This window comes from Empidonax traillii, unplaced genomic scaffold (assembly GCF_003031625.1).
Source record: "Empidonax traillii isolate 1590-97213 ecotype Southwest subspecies unplaced genomic scaffold, ASM303162v1 scaffold37:size1818073, whole genome shotgun sequence".
Lineage (NCBI taxonomy): Eukaryota > Metazoa > Chordata > Aves > Passeriformes > Tyrannidae > Empidonax > Empidonax traillii.
In genome coordinates, this window is record NW_020955230.1 from 397,060 (window position 1) to 422,621 (window position 25,562).

At 40.5% G+C, this 25,562-nt stretch overlaps 1 protein-coding gene across 1 annotated transcript in view; it reads left to right on the top strand.

Moving 5' to 3' along the window:
• Positions 1–25,562, top strand: part of GRIN3A (glutamate ionotropic receptor NMDA type subunit 3A) — a 66,771-nt gene that overhangs the window by 13,544 nt on the left and 27,665 nt on the right. Inside the window, exons 2-3 of the mRNA XM_027877993.1 lie at positions 12,422–13,026; positions 18,696–19,743. Of these exons, the coding sequence (XP_027733794.1) occupies positions 12,422–13,026; positions 18,696–19,743 (1,653 nt within the window). The remainder of the gene's footprint in view (positions 1–12,421; positions 13,027–18,695; positions 19,744–25,562) is intronic.

Genomic DNA, 25,562 nt, shown 5'->3' on the forward strand with positions numbered 1-25,562 from the left:
AGTACCGTTTCCTGCAGAGACAGCAATTTTGATCGTGTGTTCTTGCCAAACTCGCAGGAGTGGTGATCTGTCTTCTCTTCCTTCCAGGTTGTCTGGGGGAATTAGATACTCCTCTGCAACACTTCCCCTTGTTCAGAGTGTTAAAAAGAATCACAGTGCTGAAAAAAATTGATGTGGGTTCCTCGTCCCCAGCCTTGGTTCACCAGACTCTGCAGAGTCATTTCAGATTATTTGCATGGAGATGGATAGATGCAAACATCCTGCTGAGATTAGTGAGACATGACGCGCCTGTACTTTGTTGAAAGCGCTTATCCATCCATGTTAAACTCCCAGGGCGTGCTTCATTTTCACTGGTTCTTACCCTCTCCTTTAGGAGGATACAGTCACCCACTCAAGGAGCAGAAATAGTGCATGACTAACTATGTCACAGAACAGATGATTAACACTAAGTAGTTTGTTCAAGCTGTTTGCAAACAATCCACGTGCCGACAATTATGCTGAAGGAATTTTGTGAATACCTAACTCAGTGTATTTTGCATAACTCACGACTGGCTCTTAGATCATTAAGTTCATGACTTCTGTCTTGTTTGTTAAATTCATGAATGTCGTTACTTCTTCCTAGTCCCTAGAACTGGTAGTGCTAGACTTGACTGTGATATTAGTCTTGTAAAGCTGGACAGGCAAAGGCTGTCAGAGGGACGGTGGCTCCAATGACTGAGATGCTGTTCAAGAGGAGTTACAGCTGCTGTGCTTTTAGGGTCTGTAAGTCTCTTATAAGTTAACTTTATAAGTGCAGAGGAGGGCAGACTATGCAGACAGATCCATTAATATATCTGATACTTTCAGATTTGCACCTACACAGATAAAGATGCCGTTTGCCCCAGCTGCATCCAGATGACCCAGAGACCTGACCAGAGCTTAGTCTGGCTGGCCCAGTACATCAGAAGTTCATAGGATTCATTACTGAGAGCTGAGGGCCTTTTTGTCAGGTGCAGTAGTTCATTAGCCATCTTCAGGGTCAAAGAGTTGACTTATAGAGAGCGTTGCATCCATAGACATCATCCTGTGGATCAGGGTGGGGAGAGCTGAGCTGTGAGGAAGAAAGCAGCTTGTATGTCTGTAGGAAGCTCAAATACAGACAAGAGTTCATTGATTCATTTGGTTCAGAGCATTTGGGAGCCTTTTGACTCACAGAAATGTGCAGCCCTAGCACATCCCAAAGCTCAAAGCTCTTAAAATATAAATTAAATACCCAGTAAACTTGGGTAATTGGCTCTCTGCAGTGTGTCTACTGGTGTTTCAGCTGTCCCAGAGTTTGTCAAACCCTACATAATTCCAAAGAGGAGATATTTTGTAAGGGGAGGAGGGGATTATAAGATATTACTTTATAATAGGAGGATATGGAGGCAGTGGAAATTAAAAGGAATTGCAACAGAGAAGATGGAGCTAGTATCGAAAATAAGATGTATAAAGGTTTTTCCCATCATTTTCATACTGAAAAGCATTCTTCCCATCAGTAACACTCAGCCTATTAAATTGCTGCTGTTACTTTCATTAGTTTCTCATAAATTAAGCCAGCCCCTGTTAACCTGTCCCAACATTTTTTTCCCCTTTCCCCCTCAAACAACAGAAGGTATCTGTACACATTAATTTTTGCATAAATAGATGAAGAACTTTATTTACAAAAAAGTGAATTTTGCATATAATTCCATCTCAACAGTTTGTCCACCTACTTCCCATTTTCTTTTTAGTTTGAGATTAAAATGTATATTGAACTTCCCTACCACCAAAGCTATTGCCTAGTGAGAACAGTATGCTGAGCTATTTATGGATTGACACATTGCTTAAAGCCTGCTCCAGTGAGTCCAAACTTGGTAAAAGGAGGGATTAATAAGCAAGATTCATATTTTATAGTGTTTTACAAGTTCTGTGCAGTCACCTCACTGTTGCTCTCAATGACCATGATAAGTGCAGAGTTAAACAAACCTGACAGCAGTAATTGGCGCAAGTACTTGTGTGTAGTAGAGAGATGAAGGGTTTGTGTATTTTCTGTCAGGCATTTTGGTGAGCACAGAGGACTGAGTCACAAGTAGGAGCTGTAAGTGCTCATTTCATGTCTTGCACATTTTAAATCAAACAATGAGATGGAGGTGTGGTGATTTTTGGCACATTCTCCCAAACTTCACCACAGTAATGGCTGTAAACCATTTTGTGCTTTGTGATGTGCCTCTTACAGCAAGGTCTAATTTTGTGAATGTACCTAGGATCTTTTGAAGTGGAGTGCATTGTTAGAAAGTTGCTTATTCACTCAAAACTGATGAGGAAGTCACAGTATCTGCTCTCATCCTGTATCCACATGCTCGCAGACATGGAGTCCTGAAGAGATGTCAGTGGGACATTGGAAGGATTCACAAGTGCCCTATGAGTAGTGTAATGGTGCAAAGGCCCAAATTATTTAACAATGATGCATAAAATAAATGGCTGTTACTTTCCAGGTTCTTTTATCTATTGAGTCAGCTGTGTCCAGCACAGCAAGCAGCAGGAGATTTGAGCCTTGGATTCTGCTCCTGGCAAAGCCGTGGTATGCTCTCCAAGATGTGTGACTTAACTCCTTTTTTTTTTCCTTTTTCCTCTCTGATACCAGCCTCTGTAAAAGGTATTTTTCTTGCTGTAAGCTTTAAGATGGGCGAGAAGCCCGTCCCTGAGGCTGTGTCCAGGGGCACTGTGGAGGGGTTTACCCTCGTTTTACAGCGCAGGGTTTGTTCGAAAAGGGAGCACAGGATGAGGCAGGAATTTCAAACCGGATTGCTCAGTTTCTATATTCAACAGCCAGCCAATGCCCCTTCTTCCTCCTCCTCCTCCTCCCCCTCCCCCTTCTCCTCCTCCTTCTTCTCGCCCGTGTGCCTTGGTAACGGGCTCTGCGCAGGCACACACTTTTTTGGGTCGTTGCTAAACGCTCTATTGGGAACTCAAATGCTTCTGCCTTTGGGGGCGGGGGGTGGGCGCCTCCTGATTACAGGATCGTGCCTGATTTTGTGTTTTTTGCTCTCAGAAAAGCAACTTCCCAACACAGCCACAAAACCTCTGCATGGTATGCTTGTCTTTCAGATTTTTGTTTGTTAATGACAATGTATTAATTCAGTATTGGGAAGGAAAGGTAGGGAGCAAGGATTAAAATATTTGCAGTGAATAGAAGCAACAAGGCTTTGCTGCATTTTCAGAAGTCAGACTCTTGTCTTCTGTTGGAAGGCAGAAAATCTGCAGCCAAGGACCAAACAAACATAACACCTGGGGTTTTTTTGTTTTACATTCTTCTGAGGAAAGTGGCACTACTGCCTGATTAGTGAAAGGGAGGTGAGGATGCCCATTCAAGATGAGACCAGGGCAGCACTGTGGGCTTCAGGTGGTCAGCAAGAGGCATTGCATATCCACTCAGGACACCTTATCTCCATGTCCCATCCCCTCTGTCAGCTCCCTTCCCAATCACATGCAGAGTGTATTTGTTTTTAAAAGAGATGTTTGATTTTTTTTTCCTTCTTGTCCCATGCCCTGTGAGCCAATTTTAACTCTTCTTTGTAATTTCCCATCTTTCTAATTAAATCCTTGGTGTACCAAATAAGCAGCATTAAGTGGTGCTGTTTGAATTCGATTCTTGATTTTAAGCTGAGCCACGTACACACAAGAATTCACCTTAGAACCATGTTTTTAATGCCTAGCCTCAGAAAGATGAACTGCTAACTTAATCTACCCTGGCCTCATTTAATAGAGTTAAGAGATCAGGCTTTGCAAGCTTAATTCTCAGCTTTCTTTCATACAAAAAATCAATATAGAACAAAATGCACTTGTAGCTAAAATTAATCCTGTGAAACATGCCTGGAGCAAGGCCCAGCAGAAGAGGATGTGATGATGAGCTGGTGCTGGCTTTCTGAGGAATGAAACATGGGTCAGCATTAATTTGCCCTGCTGTATATTGTCATATACAGCCTATAATTTCAGCGATGCTCCATACAGCGCTGTGTCTAGCTCAGCCCCTGGTATTTCTCTGGCAGGCAGGGACCTGCTGAGACGAAAACGTAACTTCTTCTCAGGGCACAGGTGCTGAGGGTATGAGGAATGCAAAATGCTCAGGAAGGCTTAAAAACACTTTCAACCCATGCTGGAATTGGACTGGTGAGTGAAAACAATGCTCCGTCAGATTTTATTGCTGCAGGTTTTAGTGGTGAACAAAATCTAATTGGAATAAATCCTGTGTGCGTACAAGAGTATGTCTCGGAAAGAGCAATAGCTGCTTTTGTAAAATGGGATCAAACTTCTTTTATCAACATAGCATGGATCAGTCTTTTCCATACCCCCTCTGTTTTTATTCTACATTTTCTTCAGAATTAATTTCTTCTTGTTTGGCCACTGTTTTGCTCCTGTCTAAAAGGTTAAGTCATACAGAAAGTGTACTCATAGCCTGTCATGTCTCTGGAAAAGTACTATTTTCCAGCAATATGCTGCAGCATGTCCATCTTGCTGATGGGAAAGTGGAAGCTGCTGTAAGAGGGTGAAGATGGGAATGCTGTTTCAAGAGCCCTTTATTCTGAGGAATCTGGCAAGGGTGATGGGCCAGGGAGCCTGGTGTGGAGTGGTGCTTGGCAATGTGCATCATAAATTACAGCCTTGGCTGCCAAGTTCTCTGTCAACTTTTGTACTGTGTTAACTGTAGTCCTCAAGAACAAGGCATTGGAGCAAATATTGCATGCGGTTTATGTGAGCTTTAGAAACCCTTTCTATACACAAAGCCAAGAATTCATTGTTAGGCTATTTGAAGTCCCAGCTGTTTTACCAAAGTAGTATTACTGGTCCCAGTGAAGCTAACACACACAGACAAATTATGCAAGTACTACAGCTCATTCTCAGTAACAACACAGTTCAAAAATATCATACTTGGAGTTCCCGTATCTTTTTTTGTCAGATTCTGGTCTCATCCTTCCATGCACCTTTGGGTTCCCAGACCAGCATCACAGATCCTCTTCAGACAGACAGAGCACATGCGTGTGTGTGTTTTCAGGGGCTGGGGGTTGGTAGTGGCAAGTGTTTCAAGGTTTCTAAAGGCAGGATCATTATGTTGATGGTGGGAATTTCTCCCACTTCTGGTCACTTTTATATGTTTACACTTTTATATTGTATTTACTTGCATGCCTACTGTATTTACTTGCCCATTCCTCACTTGTTGGCAGTTCTACCTTATGGCCACATTTGTGGTGTGTGGTACATTTTACATGCTGGATACTTGTTCCTTGCCCTGGGTAAATCCAGTTTTAGTCAGCTCCCAAGGCTGTAGTCTCCTCGTGACGAGAAGCTGACCATTGGTGAGTTGTGATTTTTTAGTCCTGGCACCTCTGGTGCCGTTCTGTGCTGGCAGTGTTAAGGTTTCTGCTCTTACTGTGTGAAAGCACTTGTGGGGATCCTCGATACAACCCAGTTTAGGTTTTGTTTTCATCAGCCTTTGAACTGCTATTTCTTGACAAGCCAACTCACATTTTATTACTGGTCACACCTATATCCTTGATCTGGGTTTGTTAATAATTACTCTAAAAGGTTAATGAGAGTTCTTTCATTAGCAGACACACACACAGAGAATGCTCTGTTAGCTGCTTAAATAATTTTCAAGTTAAACCAGCACCCAGTGGTGTGTTACCAGAATTTCTTTACAACGGTGTCTTCCTACACCTTGGATGTAAGGAGCAAAGAGAGAAATCTCAGCAAGCCCAGAGTTCATGTACTGTCTGCACCAAGGTTATGCTGCTGTTTTGGGTCTGCTGATGTGAAAAGTTGAATTGCTTGAACCAAAACTTGAGGGAAAGAAGCCATTCCTCTGTGCATTCCCTTGTGGGAAAACTCAGACAGCATGCTTGGGAGCTTATTTAAAACAGATCCCTTTGGACTGATGGCCAGAATGTTTGTGAGGTGCTTCTCAACAAAAAAGCGCTCAGATGCCCCTAGACAGACTGCTGAAGATCTTTGATTTAGTTCAACGCTGTTTCTCCTTAGAGGAGGAATTAAATTCTGCTAAACACTATTTTACAACCATCCAGGCTTATAGTGGCATTCAGAAGAAACCCCAAAAGATACGGTTGGTGGAACAGCCGCTGTATTTTGCACTCTTTGCAAGTGTGGGGAGACTTGTCATGGGGCAGCTGCAGCAGGAACCCCAAATGAGAAGTCCTGGTCATACACAACAGCCTTGTTGAGACCAGCCCTAAGGAAAAGTGTTACTGGGAGGTGGCAGTAGAAAGAAGGCCTGGGGTAGATCCAGGATCTCCTTGCTCCTGCTGGCAAGTGCTCCCTCACTTCTAACAACCTGATTTCATGACAGTGTTGAGCTTCTGGAAAACAATACTATGCAGTAACAAACTGTCCGTTCTGGCTCATGACCACACTCAGCATCTCCTGGCATCTTTTGCCCAAATGTTTGCAAGGGCTTTTCAGGCTCTGATTACAACCCTGTAGCACTTGGGAGTGTCACAGACACGAACCTGGCCACCATTTTCTCCTATTCAAATTGTTCCATGAAGTAGGGTAATTTTTGAAGTTTCCCATTGCTGCTTTAATAGTGGAAAAGGTGGAAATGGAGGAAAATATGTCATGTAGAATTAGTGCAGCCCCCCTGATCTATGTGTATTAGCAACCGCCTGCCTTTTTTTAATTATAAAGGCAAATTTTAAGGAAGGAAAAACTATTCTTGTGCTTGTATTTGTATGAAATGTTCTTTATGAAACTTTAAATTTTGAGGATTCTTCTTCCTTTGCTAAAAAACACTTTGAAGTTTTTGAGGTAGTATTATTACTTAGGATAATAAGTGGCTCTAAAGATAAATAATGGGTCTTACTTTCCAAGAATAGCTGAACATTCATGTGTTACATTTCCTCTTTGACCTTGTAGAGAGTTGTACATATTCAGATTATTAGTTTGGAGTATTTATATGTAGCATCAGAGATGCTAAGCAACCTCAAGTTATGTCTGTGTGGTCTAATGAGAAAAACAATTTTCAAGACAAACTAAGTCAAGACTTAAAATAATTGAACTCTTGTGGCGTTCTGATTTTTAAAGTGAACAGTCAGTGCGTTTTTAAGATTTGCATATAAGAGTTGCCTGGATGGATGCCAGGCTGCTTTTGCTGCAGGAGTCAGGGTAGCTCTGGCTAGTCTAAGATGGATTTTCTCTCTGAGGTGCTTTTAAACCATCTGCAAAAAATAGTCTTTAGTGTGTTTTACCTGTTCCAAATTGTTGGTTTGGTCAAAACAAGGGTGGTAGAGGAGACAAGTGCAGAAGACAAGGAAAGGAGGCAGATATTTAAAAAACTAAAATAACATTTTTAGCACCTTTTTCATGGTATGAGAGGAAGAAGCAGTAGGGTGTACATGTAGACTTTAAGGAACTGGGGTTTAAGCCTAAATTTTGTAATTTCAGCCATGGAAGAACAGGCATCCCAGCTTTTGAGTCTGTGGCATCAACTTGCTCACAGCTGCCGTTGAGCTTTGTTTGTAAAGCTGTGAGTCCCCACAGTGGCACTGCAAGCCAGAATGATTTTTTTCCTCCAGTGGAACTCTGTCTGATGTAATTACATAGCCTGTTTTCTCTTTTGTGTTTCTTACCACAAATACATATATGATCACTGCCTTTGCCCCCATGAGTCAGAGGGGCATAACATTTTCTGTGTATTATTTACTGCTACACAGTTAACAAAACAATATTCACATATATTCTTTTAACTCTGCTAATGAAGCTATTATAATGTCAAATAAAATGTCACCGTGACCATGCCTAATTAGCATTACAAATTTGGTTGAAGAGATAAATGGCCAAATCCTTCAGGGTGTAAGTCAGCTCCAGGCACTTGTGCTTACAAGACTTACAAGGGCTGAAAGGATCTGTTTGCAGACTGCTGAAAATGGAGGCTTGGAAAATATTGCATTAATGAAATGCAAACTGTGTTTCAGTTGTTAAATGAACCTGCTCCCTCAGGTGTTTCAGGCAATGGAAAAAACTGTAAAACTGCTCTGGTTGGGATACAAAAAGCAAATAGGTTGTTATAGACTGCTGATGGACAGGAGTAGAAACATATCAGACCATGTAAAGCTTAATATTCCATGAATGGCTTGGTCCAAAGCCCACTGAAAGTCAGTGGAAAGACTGTCAGGGTCTGATCCAAAGGCGATTAGTCAGAAATTAAGGATTCAAGGCCCGTTCTTTACCAAGTGAATACTGAAGTCAGGTGATCATGGCTGGGTTTATAAAACAGGAGCTAATGATGTCCAATAAATAAGCAAGCTCTCATGGACATAGAAAATGTTTTTCCTAGTGACACAATATAAATGCAAACAGATTATTAAAAACAGATCACAATTATCATTGTTCAAATGAGATTTAGTTTTTTCTGTAATTTGAACAAAAATTGGTGCATATGATCTTTATTGACAGCTTAAAGTCAACCTTGAACATAGCAACTGAATTTCCACATGAGCTTTACTTGACAGTTTAACTGAAATAGTCACATTTTACTAATTTCCAGAGTGGGGTAAAGAAGGAGTTTGCTCAAGAACTTTAATAAGGATCAATAGGCACAATTCAATGCATAGATACTCTCTCATAAATCTCTGTTCCATGATAAGTACAAAGTTATAATGATCTAACTATCATTTAAGTTGTCAGAAGCCTTTGTTATGAAATGACACTGTCTTAGCAATTACTAGTAACTACTGAATGTTTGAATAAATAATTTGTGGAAGTTCCTCATTAAAAAGCAGTAATTATTTATTTTTTAAAAAGACAAAACAAAAAAATATGTAAAAGCATTAAGAACATTGTAATATCAAGGGCTGAATACTGAAATGTGACTTCTGTGTATTTTTTTTAAACTACAACCTACAAAGGGCAAATGAGCCTTTCAAAATGTAATTAAGAAAGTATTAAATCAAAACATTCCCAAACAAGCGTTCCCTTCCCTGGGTCCCAGTACAACAGAAATACTGATTACTGTTCCTCCCCCGTGTCTAGAGGGGTGTTCTCATGGTGTTTTGAGAATTAGCTGAAAGCTGAGCAGAAGTAACAACTAATGACTGAATTTTATGTATATTACTTGTATCAGAAAAATCCCAAAGACAGAATTGCAGTTCCAATATACTTAGTAGAGAAAAGAGACTGTGTTTGCTTCTTTTTTCAGGGTTGAATGTTTACCTTTCAAACACCTTAGCAGCAGCTAATAAATTACAGTGATGATAAGTGGTTGTGTCAGTGCATCTGTGGGCTTCTGAAACTGATGGCTGAAGCACAGATGTCTCACACAGAGAAGCACTTTTAATTGCAGGCTCAGTCCAAACCAGATTATCCCAAATACACCTCTATTCAGTGAGGACTAGTGCCTCAGGACAAGAACAGTCTGTTGGACCACACTGACACATCCAAGTGGACATAAGACAGGGACCAACGCTGGAGCTCCTGAGAATTAATCCTGTAGTTATGGTTCTGTAAGGGAGTCCAGCCCTGCAACTGAGAACTCCTAGGTCAGATGGAAACTGCCTTCCCCTGCACTGCTGAGTAAAACTGAACCCATTTTTCTGACCCTGAGACAGAGTTTCACTTCTCTGGACGATGTGTGCTTGGTGCTACATTAGCTCTTGATGCAGGGTAGTGCCCAGTGATCCTCAGGAGTGGATCTTCATCAGTTCAAAGTGTTTTAATATTGGAAGAACTGCGCTGTAGAGGAGCAGAAATGGCCTTGCCTATGTGAAACTGCATATATGCATTGGATTTAGCATGAAGATTTAGAAGTCTCCAAAGATCTAAAGATGAAGAAGGGTGAGATGAAGAAGCAGTGCTCACTCAACCTTATCCATACTGGGATGCTCCTGGATACTCTTACTCTTCAAAATGTGCCAGGACCCAGACTGCCAGTGCAGGGTATGAGCTTGTTGGCATGTGCCAAAATCAGACCTGGGACAATCTAAGCAGTGAAAATGTTCAAGTTTGGATTTTGTTTTCTGTTACCGCAATCTTCTGTCCCTCATCAGCACGTGGTTGTTTTTCTGCATTCAGTAGAATTTTTTTGTTAATCCCTGAGCCTATAGCATAATATCACTAGTAGTGTGGTTGGGAGATGTTATGCTTGTTAATATACTGAAGATGTTTGCTCCTCCTTGTATGGGTATGGTCAGGTTTTGTGCTATCATTTATATATGCACAGTGTATGTTCTGTGTATACTGAATAACTCATTTCTTCTCTAACACTCAAAATAACTAGGGCTTGCAAAATTTTGCTTACTGAAGAAAGATCATTACCTAAAAAAATGTTCATACTTCTATTTGAACAGAGAGGACACAAGGAAAATCCTTTTTACTCCCATCTATTTACAGTGAGAGACAAACTAGAGGTAATTTCCCTCACCACCTCATAAAGAAAAAAAAGTTTGCTGTGGTTCAGTTTGCAGAGACTAGTTCATGCAAACTAGCTTGCCAAACCCATATGCACAGTGCTGGTTTTTTCCAATGAACTAATAATGTATTTAATTAGTAGGCAATGTTTTGTAGCACACAACTCAGAGATTCTACAAAGGTTGGCTTCTTGTGTGTTCAGTAACTTGTCCTTAATGAAAGAGTCGGTCCTCTTGTGTCTTATTGGCAGTACATGATATGCATCGATCACGGACAGCAATCCATTTAATTAGCTTTTTCATGTGTCTGTGTAAAAAAAAAGGACCACAGGTACCAAACCCAAGAGATAACAAAAAAACCTGAGAATGTCTTCAATTAAAATAATCTCTTTATCAAGCTCTGAATTTAAACTGCCTGCCCTCAAAAACAGATGATAAGTTCATGTAACTGCAAATTAACGCAATGAAAGCTTGCTGCTTATAAATGGGTTTTGGAGGTTTTTTTTGTCATTTCACCCCGTTTCTGTATTGGAGAGCTCAGGGTTTTATTTAGTAAAGCGGATGTAATTGACCAATTACCATATTATTCCAAATTCAGAATGACATTTCTAAAATCCATACCAAGTGAAGCCTATAACGAATGGAAAAATACTAATAAAACAAAAATGACAGCATTTTATATCAACTTTAGAAGGCTAGTTCCCATATATAATACATGCTAACTACTGGAAATGTAAGAGAAGAATGAACAGACCTAAAGTGTTTAGTAATATAATGGACAGAAAGATAAAATCCAGGTATCTGTGAGGGATAAAATATAATTTGAGGGGGCATGACTGCAGAAAAATATTGACATAAAGTTGCAACAAAGATCTCACAAACCAAAAGATGTACTGGAACAGGCATCACATTTTTTGAAGAGTCTCATGGCTGGAATCAAATGCCAGTGTAACATAATAAGTTTTTTAGGAAAGGTGTAGTGAAGACTGTCAAGTTCTCAACTAAAACCAAAAGTTGAAACAGTATATAATGTGCTAGGTGAAAGCCTCATAGAAAGATTTTGGATGGGCAGAGAATTATTGCCTAGCAAAATTCCAGAAATTGCTTGGATCCTTTAACATTTTTCTTCATTACTAAAAGGTAGATAAAATTTAACTTCATTTTTGGGACCAGGGAAGAGAGAGGAATGAGATTAAGGAAAAGAATTAATTAAATTATAAGAAAGGAAGAAATATTCACCTTCAGAGAATGGAGGAACTAGCCTCACATCCTTCCTCCATTTCTGTAAAAGATAAAGCCAAGGGCAATGGTGTTGGAAAACAACAATGGATTAAGTTCTGTTATATCATCAATGACATGTTAAAAATTAGTATAAAATGCTTATTTATCAAGTATTTTCCAGCTCAAAACTCAAAATCTGCATATCTTAGCCTCTGGTGCATTCAGTAACTCGTCCTTTACCAAAGAATCCATTGTGTCCTGTCTTGTTAGCAATACATAATGTGTCTTGATCATAGACTGTGTTCCAGTTTGTTAGGTTACTCATATGTTTGTGTAAAAAAGCCCTCAACTACCAAAAAAAACCTCACCCCCCCCAAAAAAAAAAAAATTTACTGAAAGGATTTCTTTCTTATTGTTTACCAAAGAACTTTTCAGCATACATTTGTAAGTGGTTTGACACAAACCAGGGCTGAACCCGAGCAGTAAGGAAATCTTTGCTTGAGAATGCCTGAGAAATCCAAAAGGACAAACAGATAGAAAGAAATACAAATTCTCAGAAACAGGCTCATTAATGACTACAGAAGTTGAGTCAAACTCTAGCTGAGGAAGCCTATGAAGCACAGTCCATTTAAGCTCAGTGGGTACACATTTTGATGTTTCTTACACAGTACTCTTGTTTGACAGGTGGTTACACTGACATAAAGTAGTGAATAAAAATTAAGCAAATACATTAATTTTTGTCCAGTGTATTTCTAATCGGTTGTCTTTCATATTTTTAACCATAGAATCCCCTTCACCTGCAGATGAGTTTAGAAAGCTCACTGAGTTCTGATGCTGATGTCACTTTCTCAATCCTTTCGATGAACAACTGGTATAACTTCAGCCTGATGCTGTGCCAGGAGGAGTGGAACGTCACAGATTTCCTCTTCCTCACACAACAGAGCTCCAAATTCCACCTGGGATCCATTATAAACATCACAGCAAACCTCACTTCAACCAGCGACCTTCTGAACTACTTACAGCTTTACCTGGAGAGCATCAAGGACACAACATCCACCATGGTGATGTTTGGATGCGACATGGAGAAAACACGGAGGATTTTTGAAATAACCACGCAGTTTGGCGTGATGCCTCCAGAGCTTCACTGGATTATTGGGGATTCACAGAACGTGGAAGAGCTGAGGACAGAAGGTTTGCCCCTCGGTCTCATTGCCCACGGCAAGACAACACAGTCAGTCTTTGAGCACTATGTGCAGGACGCAATGGAGCTAGTAGCCAGAGCTGTAGCAGCAGCCACCATGATCCAGCCTGAACTAGCTCTTATTCCAAGTACAATGAATTGCATGGACACAGATGAGAGGAATATCACTTCAGGACAGTATCTGTCAAAGTAAGTTTTTCCTTTTTTTTTTTTTTTTTTTTTTTGTTTGTTTGTTTGTTTGTTGGTTTGGTTTGGTTTGGTTTTGGGTGGTTTTGGGTGGGTTTTTTGTTTTTTTGTTTTGCGGGGTTTTTGTTTGGTTTTTTTGGGGGGGTGGTGGTGATTTGTGTGGGGTTTTTTTGTTCTGTTTCAGTGTTTCCTCCTGCTTCTTTACTTCTGGTCAGCTCATGAAACTTAAAGTGAGCCGCAATGGGAGATTAAGCCAGTTGTAGAAGACAACACTGTTCCTCGGAAGTGGAGATCGTGTGGTAAACATAGGCTAGGTTATGCTTTGAAACTTGAATTTATTTTTGGCACATAAGAGGGAAAACTCCTAGGGCTAGTGTCAAATCCTCTGACATTCTAACGTTCCCAAAAGTATACGAAACACATAATATTTGCACTGTCAAAACAATCAGACAATATAAAGATGTGCAGCCCTCACTGGTATGCTTCCATGCAAAAGAGATAAAAAAGATGCACCTTGATCATCCCAGAGGCTGCTGCTTCTGGCGAGAGCACTCAATACTACAAATTAGTATTGAGTATCAGTTCTTTAGTCACCGCTCATTCATAGGTCAAACACTCCCTACTTGCCAAGAGGAAAACAAGGCTTGAGAGTAAACACTGGACTGACTTGCAATATTCCTGGTGACTTGAGATATTAATTTTCTCTCATTATTCTGGATATTTTAACTAGATTATGCCTGAGAAGTAAAACTCAGAAAGAGGCTTCTTAAAGTAAGAAGAGGGCAGCAGTTTTTTGAATAGCTTTTTGAGAGTTAAGGAAGGGATAAAGAAAAAGAAAAGCAAAATTAAAACACTTTATTGATGAAAAATAATTCATCATCATTGCTGTCTACAGAGAACTATTAGCTCTTTCATGAATAGTGACTGCTGTACATTTTGATATATTTTGGGAGACAATATGCAATTTCACATCTGTGAAATTTTTTGTCTCTTCATATTGGTAAGGGTACTGTGGAAATGAAAGAAAGGATCATACCCTTTTTTCCCCAGGCATTTGCTTGTGAACCCTATTAGAGAGAAAATAACAGGTTAGATAAAACCTTGTCCTAAATCACTGCAGCTGGTTTTATAGCATGCAAGCGAGACAGACACCTGATCGCCAGAACTGATATATTTGTGTCAGCAGCACAGCTATTAACTCTGAGTGGTACCATTAAATTCCCAGTGATGCACTGATAAGTGGCTTCACTGTCACCAGCCCTGTCCATCGCACCAAGGCTTTTAGGCAGGTGGTTTGTGCCTCCAAAGATGAAACTTCTGTCTGGTGCTTAATTGAGTGTTTACCAAAGTTGGGCGTTTTTCTTTCTGGATGAACCCCTTAGTCTTGAGATGTAGCCTTGGAGCTGCGTTGGGTGGAGATGGAGAAGGGAATGGAGAAGGAACCATGCGCAGACCTTCACCTCCCCTCCCTGCAGAGCGTGGATGAACAGCAGCCCCACACTCTGGCACAGCCCAAGCTTTTACTGCCAACACTGATCTCACACCTTGGCTGTGCAGACATTTAAATGCACCCAGGAGCAGAATAATGATCCAGTACACGGCAAGGCATGCTTGTATCTTTGTGGATATGGATGTAGATGTACAACCCCCCAAAGATTATACTGTTGAAAATAACCATCCATCATTCCTCTTACTATGAAATTGATCCCCTGATCCGTTCTTGCCTGCTCGTGGAAGCCTCCTTATTGATGGAACAAGGCATTAAGATTTCAAAGCCTTATCTTGTCTTGCAGCCTTAATTAGTCTTGCAGCTTTAACTGTGCTTCTTGGGTAGTTTCATCAACCTGCCATTTCACAGATCCATAAAATCCTGGAATGGTTTGGGTTGGAAGGGACCTTAAACATCACCTCATTCTACCCACCCTGCCATGTACAGAAACACCTACTGTAGTGATCAGCCTGCCCAAAGCCCCGTATAACCCGACCTTGAGCACTGCTTGGGGGGGCATCCACAGCTTCTCTGGGCAACCTGTGCCAGTGCCTCACCACCCTCACAGCCAAGAATTTCTTCCTAATTACCATCTAACCCTGCCCTCTGTCAGTTTGAAGCCATTCCCCCTTGTCCTATCACTTCTTGGCCTTGTAAAAAATTCCCCTTCAGCTACTGGAAGGCTACTACAAGATCTCCCCAGAACCTTCTCTTTTCACTTGCCAATGCTAGTTCTTGCCTCAAGTAAGCTTCCCAAGAAAGATGTGGAATGACCAATCCAGCAAGCTTGAAAGAAAATAAAATAATTTCAATAAATCATTCTTACATGTAGAGCAAAGATACGCTACTGAGGAGTAGTACTACTGCCAAAGATCTAAGGAGCAGCTCTTACAACAAAGCACATGAGAAACAAATAAAGCTAAAATGAGTAAGTGTGACACTTTGGTCTCATTCTTCAAACTGAACTGACTCTAGTAGAGCTTTGATGCAGTTATCACAGACTGTCAGCTCACATATATTGACACAACTTCAAGGAAGTTCATTCTGCAGTCAGACTCGAGGACTTGGCCCTTCACCTTCTGAAATTTGTACTGGTTGTATTTCCATACAAACTTGTCGGTAACACTACTGAAACAGGACTTCTCAGATATTCCCAAAGTGTCTGTGCAATACCCAGCACTTCATTTAAGTGGTGTAGTCAGATCTTTTTATCTGTTCCCTGAAGTTATTGAGAAAGGGAGTTTTTACATGAAGTCCCTGGCATGGATTTCACTTGTGCTCCACACAGTGCCTGCAAATGCTCAGCAGCCACAGCTGCTTGCATATAAAACAAAGTGTTGTTAAAATGTTTCTCCCACATGGTTCCCATCACTTATTTTGATCCATGTCCTGTCACTATGAAAAATATAGAACATGCAAATCAGCTGCAAAAGTAAGCCACTAACTCAATAACATAGTGAAGTCACACATTTAAATGCTACTAAATCTCTTGGGTGCCTGCTCCTAACACAACCCCAAGACAAGTATAGAGGGCTTGTTTCGCCCTCCCGGGCCCTCACTTATTTCTACAATCAAAGTCAGAGTACACAGTGCATAAATTCCACTGTTCTCATTCTACCTTCAGAAAATGAATCCAATGCATTATTCCATAGCTTCAATTATTCCCAAAGCACCTGGTCTGCAACATTATGATATCCAGGGTATGCTGTATTAGCAACATGGTGAGAAATTTCATCAGAACTTTGAAAGCATATTCCACCTGAGGACTTGCCTCCTTCAGTTCTGGCATTTTGTGAACTGCGAACAGTCTTTTACACACAATTCTTTAAAAAAAAGTTTCATACAGACCCATCTACATACACAGAATGGTTTTACTGTTATTGTCAGAGTGATGGCTTCAGCATATATGCCCAGCAAGGCTTGTAAAGAAGTTTCACAACTTTTTATGGAGACTGGGAGAGATAAAAATACAAGAGATAAAACCCAAACAAGTTTATGGGCACATAAACCTTTCTTTAGTGCTTAAGACTGCCTTCTCCTATAAACTTTGTCTTGATAGTATTTGCATACACAAACATGAAAGTACACCATCAGATAGGGAGGAAAGATAGGAGGAAACAACTGGGCAAACATGGGCAGACACCACTGATTAATGAAGTTTTGTTATCGTTTAGTTGACACTAGACTAAAGGGTAAAGGATTTAAAATATGAAAACCACGTTTATAATTTATAAGCATTTATATTTTTATATATGCATTTTTAGGCATGATTTCCAGGCCCAGACTAACACATGTACAGAACAATTGCTTTTGAGATTGGTATCTCTGTCGTCTTTCTCCAAACTCCTCTACTCTGAAGAGACTGCATAAGAACAGTGAAGCTGTCTCAGAGAAGACTGTCACACACACAGCCACACTCAAAACCAAAATACTTACTTTGATAAATTTCCCTTTGCAGATGGCAAACATTTATTTGACCTTGAGAGTTTTAACTGCTGAAACTTCATCAAAAATCATGAAAAGTCATTAAAACAAAGGGTAGAGACTAGGCAGAAGTATGCATGCACACACACTTGCAAATGTGCATGGGAAAACGATTTATCTTTTTCAAATAAATTTAAGATTTTTTTTATCCTCTGTAATTATTGATAAAAAATTAACACTAATTAAAAGTTTATGCCTTGCTTATTGAGACTGTAATGACAGCTATAGCCTTTATATTTCTTTCAACACTTTCTTTCATCCAATTCTCAGGACTAATGTGAGGTGTTATATTCTTTTACAACAGTTAAATAGTGTGTCTTTTGAATGCCTTTTGCTGAAAAAAAAGCACATCTAACTCAGGTGTTTTTAGTGGAATCATCACACTAAGACTTAGACAGCTCCTGCAAAATGTGTAGCAGCTTTCCTATTAAGAGCATGCAGTTCAGCTGGTCATGGTGCTTGCACTAAAAAGGATTTTCTGCTTCTAACACCCAATGGGTTAGAACCTGATGGGTTCCCTGCTCCTTTATCCTTGTCATTTTAACCTCTCTGATAGTGACTTACCAGAAGCTGAACTCCACATACAGGTAGAACAACTACTAACAAACACTGGCTTCCAATACAAATACTCAACTTTATTGTGAATATCTGGAATAGTAGCAGCTCAGCATTCTCAATGCAGTGGAAAACTGGCACACTTCATGAAATCTGTTACACTGACAGCATGGCACTTTTAATAACATTACTGTAGCACTTTTTTAAAAAATTACTTTTTCTTGGGTTTTTTTTTCATAATAATTAAAACTGACTGTGCTAGAGCAACCATCTTTCATTTTCTTCCCTTACTTTATTCTGAAGTGGCTAACAGTGATGTACCAATGCCAGATTTGCATTTTTGAATCCCGATTGGTTCACTTGAGAGTGCTTGAAAGCTGTTGACAGCACTTCAGTAGCCCCTCTTACATAAGCTAGATCTTACTGAGATTATAGCATTTTTTTTGGAAGGACATTTCATACATAATTTCCACTCTTCCATTTTCATATATATTTTTATCCAGAAAACTGACAACAAATCTGGTGAGTTCAGCTTAGAACTAACCTATGCTTCATCAATTTATGAGGCAATGGTAACTGAAAAAAATTACTGTCCTCATTCTCATTTTTTCTAGTAAGTAAAAAGGATGTCTGTCCTGATGAGTTTTCATTTACATTGGATGTGTAGGGATGTAGTTTAGTTGTAAATTATGTGACTGATTCGGGAGCCCCTGGTGGTCTAGAGGGTAAAGGCGCTGCACTGTCACCGCAGAGACCTGGGTTCGATTCCCGGTCGGGGCCACTCCCCGGGCAGATGGAGCTCGCTAGCCCTGTAAGGCAATCCATCTACGTCCTGAGGACCTCGCTGCCACCGTCCAAGCTCGCTTGGCCCCGGCAGATGAACCTCAGGATTAAAGGGTGGGCTCAGTTCCGCCCACCCTGTCTCTCACCTAAAAAAATCCAATGCGCAGGCTGGAAGGTGTAAAGACCTTCCCCAGTTCTTCGTTCGCGAAGAGACTGGCCATTTACCATGTGACTGATTCATTGTGCCATAGGAAGGCTAGTAATGATCCAGGTGTTCAGTAAAATATGCAGCTATTCTCTGGAACATGAATTCATGGTTCCGGTGTCTGCTTCTGATTACTCTGCCTGCTCCCTCCAACAGGTTTTTAGCCAACACAACTTTCGATGGTCTCAGTGGCCACATTAAGGTGAAGGGCTCCTCAGTTGTCAGCTCAGAAAACAACTTCTTCATCTGGAATCTGCAGCATGACCCTGTCGGGAACCCAATGTGGACACGTCTGGGGAGCTGGCAAGAGGGAAAGATAATCATGGACTATGGGATATGGCCAGAACAGGCACAGAGACACAAAAGTCACATGCAGCACCCCACCCGGCTACACCTCAGAGTGGTGACTCTGATTGAGCACCCATTTGTCTTCACAAGGGATGTTGATGATGAAGGTCTTTGCCCAGCAGGGCAGCTGTGCCTGGACCCCTTGACCAATGATTCAGGTGTGCTGGATAACCTATTTGAAACCCTTCAAGGGGGGAATGACACTGTTCCCATTGAGCTGAAGAAGTGCTGCTATGGCTACTGCATTGACCTGCTGGAGAAGCTGGCTGAGGACATGAATTTTGATTTTGACTTGTACATTGTTGGGGATGGAAAATATGGAGCTTGGAAGAATGGCCACTGGACAGGGCTGGTGGGAGACCTTCTGGCTGGCACAGCTCACATGGCAGTGACATCATTTAGCATCAACACTGCCCGCAGCCAAGTGATTGACTTCACCAGCCCTTTCTTTTCAACCAGCTTGGGCATCCTGGTGAGGACCAAGGATACGGCAGCTCCTATTGGAGCTTTCATGTGGCCACTGCACTGGACTATGTGGCTGGGTATATTTGTTGCTCTTCACATCACAGCTATATTCCTCACTTTATACGAGTGGAAAAGCCCTTTTGGAATGACCCCTAGGGGAAGGAATAGGAACAAAGTCTTCTCCTTCTCCTCTGCCCTGAATGTCTGCTACTCGATCCTGTTTGGAAGAACAGCTGCCATCAAACCCCCCAAGTGCTGGACTGGAAGATTTTTAATGAATCTCTGGGCTATTTTCTGCCTTTTTTGTTTGTCCACATACACAGCCAACCTGGCTGCTGTCATGGTAGGAGAGAAGATCTATGAAGAGCTTTCTGGAATACATGACCCAAAGGTAAAGCATCTCTGTTGCTACTAACTCAGCCTTTTCTTCTTTCCACTCAAAATTCACTGCTGCATAATTTATGGTTTCTAATAAAATCAGAAAGCAATTTGTGTGGAAAACAGTGGTTGCACTACAATTAGTTACCACCTGATGGCATTTCAGTAGGAAAGTTCAGCAAGAGAGGGCTTTTAAACACATACAGAAGTGTGGGGAGAAGGATTTCAAAGATTGAAGGAGAGGGGGAAGGTGAAATATTTTGGTGTTGCCCACTGCAGAGAAGAAAAGTGGCTTTGACATGCAGATTAAGGGTCTGAGTTCAGATGCAAGACCCTTTGACAGTAGTTGTTTTGATCACTTGGATAATTCAGTTCATCGTGACAGCTAATCAAACAAAACTGCACAGCTCAAATACAAAACCATTGGTGTTCTCTAGGTAGGATTTTGCAAGTATTTCTTTGGTCATGACGCTGCTGACAAAGGCATTACTGGCAAATTCCCCATGAATGTTAAATGAAATGTAGCAGAAATTAAATATTTGGAAAAACCCTGCCTTATGCATCAAAACAGTGGAATTCACTTTACAAGCAGTCAGGAATTTGATTTGCAGAGTTGTTTCTGCTGGAGAGCAGTCACAGGAGGAGATGAATAATGTTGTAGACAACCCCTCTGCAAAGAGCTCAGACTTCCTAGCAGTGCCTCCACCTGCTCTCTCCCCCTTTCCAAGGGGTCTTCAGTTGGAAGTCCAGTCATTTTATAAGACTATTCTTATTTAATTTGGCACTAAGAAGTGATCATGAAAATGTGTCAGAATGGTTTGCAGAGAGAATAGATGGCTGCAGGTGACACAAGAGCATCCTCTTCACCTGACAGTCACTCTAAGGGACAGGGTGGCAACAGCGAATTTGCCTTATTTGTGTGGCACTTTCTGCAGTGAAGGTGGGATTGTATTATCCACAGTTTTATACTCATGACCTGACTACTGGTGTAGAAAACATCCACCATGGTGACTGAATCGATAAAATATTGTGCCACTTCAAAAAGCAATTTCAATAACTCAAGAACTGGACATACATTTTGATTTTGTAAACTGTGTAAATAAATGTTACATATATCCCTCCAGGCAGCAAAGGCCAAGCTCTATCTGTTACATTAGTAAAACTTTGCATTCAGACTAATGATCATACAGTTTTGACTTTGTCTGACTCACTTCCTTCGATATTAACTAGATTGTTTCTACCAAAAATATTTTAAACCAAGAATAGTTTTTGTGGTTGGCCTGAGGCAGTCTAAAATTGATTTATGGCTTAAAGCAAATTGCTTCTATTAATCTGCCCTTCCCCTCCCAGAACAAAATACCATGAATATTACATGAATATCTTTATCAATGTAAGGCACAAAAGTCCAGGAATCAATGTACATGTTTTATTCAAAGCATTCTGAACAAGCCAATGAGAGCTTTTAGCTGAATATTCACATCTTCAGGCATATTTCTGTTGCATTATTGTGTGAACCATAATGTTGGCTTGAAGATGAGGTTGGTCCTCTACAGTTTACATGGGCATCTCCTCATCCACCAAATCAAACTGCATCAAACTACATCCTATTTTTCAGCATTATTATTGTGACCACGTATGGAGTTTTTAATACAGGTATTGGGAAATTTCTGTGACTGCAAGAAAATCAAATTATTCTAAAGCTGTGCTGCAAAACTTGGTTGTTGAGTTACAAAATTGAGCACAGAGTGTTGAAGTATGTCAGGGGCTGCAAACACAGGTCTTACTTGAGAATAGAACACCAACAACTCATGGTTAGTAACCTCAGTGATTCCATTAAATCAGTGGGATTACTGGCCTTTCCTAGACAAGCTCTCCTCTGTTTCATGGACCACATCTAAGCTTCTGACCCTTTACCAGTTACCATTGTGGTAGAAGAAGATTGTCTGCCATTACATGAGCTACAAAATAGTTTCATACATTTGCCTCCACAGTCTTAGTCCAGAAGAGCAGTTATAATAGAAAATGCACTGGTTTAACCTTGCTCGCACAAAGCCTGAGCTGTGCCTATTCAGAGTTCTAAGAGTTAAAGCTTAGGTTTAGGAAATGTTTGGGCACAACTGTCACAGAGGTTATTTAAAGCATTTCATATGTGATTAAAAAATTGTATATTTGGTGTTTTCTTCCCAAATCTGCTTACTTCTTTTTAGGAGACTCATTTCAAAAAGAAGGCAGCAGGAGGCAGAAATAATCTTTTTAATTTAAATATACTTTTAAACATATACCTCTAAAGCTTCTGCTGCTGCTCTCAGTATGCATGTGCCCTTTGTACTGTGCTTTTGGAATTTATTTAGAAAACAAAGCCCAAAATAGAGGAGCAACCTTCTTGAGGTGATATAAGACATATAATTTCTTCAGGCTGAGATCAGCCATAAATGGCAAATCTCATCTAAGTTAGGGAATAGTCATGAAGGACAGAATTAGAGCTCAGTTGGACCTTTAAATGCACTAATGATGCAGAAGAGAATACAGAACTATCATCAAGCTCCTGAAAGTAGGAGCAGCCAGTGAGGCAAGACAAACCAGGGCAGAAGGCAAGCAGTGAGAGGAAGGAGGATTAAATTCCTGGAATATGTCTTGAATTTGGGGAACTTGGTATGTATTTTCTGTGTAAGGATCTTAACAAGAGTAGGTCACTAAAGCCGAATACCTGCAGAATCCATCAAAGCTGGCTGCCCCCTTTATTGGGTCACATTTCAGGTGAGCTTTTACAGTAAGAGCCAATAAATTGCAGAGATATTGAGACAATGTCCTGCCACCTTAAAATCTAATTCTTTTAAGAGAGTGGGCAATTTTTTGCCCCCTTCCCTGTGCCCCCTCTCCCCCCCTTTTCTAACTGTAGATATTTAGACGTCATCTCTTGACAGTAGAAACTGGCAAACATGATTTTTGTGTTCACTGGAACATGTTCAGCTTGCTTTGAGACCAAAAGGATAGTTACAGGATGAACATGCTGGCTACCGAGATGGAAGCTGCATCCATGATTCCCTCTTAATAAGCTCCCTGCAGTACCTGGCAAAGAAGTTTAAAAGCTCTTCTGCAGATAGAGGAGATAGAAACAGAGAAAAAACATTGTGTTTGGATCATTTCATCTGCTTTTATCCTTTCTTGCATCTGAATCACAGAGGCTTATTTTGATTTTTCTCCTAATGTCACGTCTTTAAATGCACTAAAAAAAAATATGACATTCTTCTTTGTCAGAGTGCCTGGAAGACCAGGTACACTGTTGTATGAGTTAATTCTTTACAAGGTCAGATATTCAGCCTACAGGTAGGACCAGCAGCCTGCTTTTGTGCTGATCTGATCATAGAATCACAGAATGGTTTGGGTTGGAAGGGGACCTTAAGGATCATCTTGTTCCTCCCCCCTACCACAGGCAGAGATACCTTCCACTAGACCAGGTTATTTCTAGAAATAAAACTACTTATTCTGCCAAACAGCTCATGAAAAGTGATACTGCAGGATCTCCTCAGGGAGTGTTTTTTTTTTTAGTTCCAAGAGAACTTGAATTGGGGACCTTGCTTTCAGGTTTTTCATGCAAGAGCGCATACTGGAGACGCACTGTGAAGTCCTGAGCATTTTGAGGAGTTCACATTATCTGAGGCAAAATAGTTGTGGAAGGCCAGAGAACAGAATAAATGTTTCAAACATGCCAACATGAAAGCAGACAGCAGCAGAAGCTGAGGAGATGGGCAGTTTTTCCATAAGGTAGTCCAGTGCCTGGCCTTTCTTTCTGCTAAAATTGTTATTTTTCCAACAATTTAATGAGTTTTTCGGGTGCTGTCCAACCACTGTGACTTTTGTGACAGCGTCAGCTTTTCTTTCCCATCTTCAGTATACACTTGAGTAGCCCTACCTGTTTATTTACTGCAGTTATATTTTTACTTCTCTGCATTATTCTACCTTCGAAACGCTCCTTAACAATGGCAAAGTTCTATTCCACATTGTATTTTGAGAGAAAATATCAAAACTATTGAGACTCATTTAACAAAAGAAGGGCTTCTCACGTGGATCCCATCACCAACAATTTCACTGCAATATCTCTCGAAAGTTTACGTGCCTGCAGTGAAGGCATTATGTATGATTTACTCATTCTACTGTGCTTTTACAGTTAGTTGGGACAGATGGGCACATGTTAAGGGATCCCTGTTAAGGGACTTACTTCAGGGCAAGATCACCCGGAGTTGCCTACTTCTCTATGACCTACATGATAGTGTGTCAGCATGGCCAGCACTGATGTCGCACAAAAAAAGTATGTGCCCCAAGGAATACAATACAGACACCTACACTCACTATGACGAGTCCCATCCAGCAAGTCCTTTCTACCACCTTGGTGTGCTTTGGGATTAGTCCTCAGAAATCACTGCTCTTCTCCCTATCCAGTGTCTGAACGCTTGCTCTTGTGAGCTGTCCATCTTTTTATTACAAAACCAAGCACTCTGAATAAACCAGGCAAGGTATTTCTGAGAGTTTGTTCCTCAGGGATTATGTATGATCACACAGATTTTTGATTCTAGATACAAAATACAAAACACAAGGGTGCAAGCTCTTATTTCTGATTTATGAAAATCTCAGTTAATTTAGAGGCCTTGTGGCCAATTTTGGTATCAGTTGAATACTTTGTGTTACTTGTATTAGAACTGTCCATAAATACAACTGACAAGTAGCTGCAGATGAGCTTTAGCAACGCCAAACCACAGAAAGAGAAAGATCCATTCACTACATATGCCTTTTTCATCATGAGAGGCATGATTCAAATATTCCTGCTTTTAATGATATTTTCCCTCAAGTTCACCAAGCTTTAGAGTGGGGCCATAACTGTTGTGTGATTATTGATAAATTTTCTTCCACAGAAAAGGAATTTTTGTAAGAACTACACTAAAGGAAATTACTGCCATGGTCTCACTTCAGCAACCTAAGATGAATCATTATAAGGGGCTCCACTTGCACTACTATGTGTCAAATTGATAATGAAATATCATTTATTTAAATATGCAGTAAATGCATTAAATTGTATAGCAAAAAAACAAGCTACAAACTCAGTGAAGTTCACAGAAATCTTATTGCTGCCATGTGGTTTATTATTTGCAGAGGACTGCAGGGTTCTTTTCTTTTTGCAGTTAAAAGAAGAATCTGTGGATGTATTTCTGTGCAAGAAGTCCCTGGGCACAGGAAGGTCATGTTTCACAGTATCACAGCCTGCTAATTAATACATGGTCCTTTTCTGAGTATTTATGAGTCTGTGAAGGATTTGAACTCAAGAGGACTTGAGTGTCACAGAGACCAAAGTGAAAAAATATCAGACAAAGGTGAAATCGAGTATCAAACTCCACTCAGAACAAAGACTTGCAGAGCAATCTCATACAGGAATGAAAGGCACTTACAATTTATGGAGGTGAAATCATGGCATCATTGACTTTCCCATGCAATTTATTGGGAATACTGGGCTTGTTTAGCTTCTCCATCACCTTGTTAAAGATTTCATGGTAAGTTATAGCTTTGGATCCTCCAAATCGGTCCAGTTCAGATTTGTATAATTCAGATACTCAGTTTATCAGACAATGCACTGCAGCGTTCTACAAATCAAATTTCCTTTCCCATTTTATGCCTTCTTTCCAACAATTATCTTGTTGGTATCTTTGCACATTAACCCCTGCTGCTCCAGATGGTCACTTGCACATGATGCCTTGTACCATCACCAAGTGCCTTGGCCACTCCTCACCTCACTGTTCTGTTTCATCCAAAGAGTTTAGGGATGGGTGTGGAAGAGAAGAA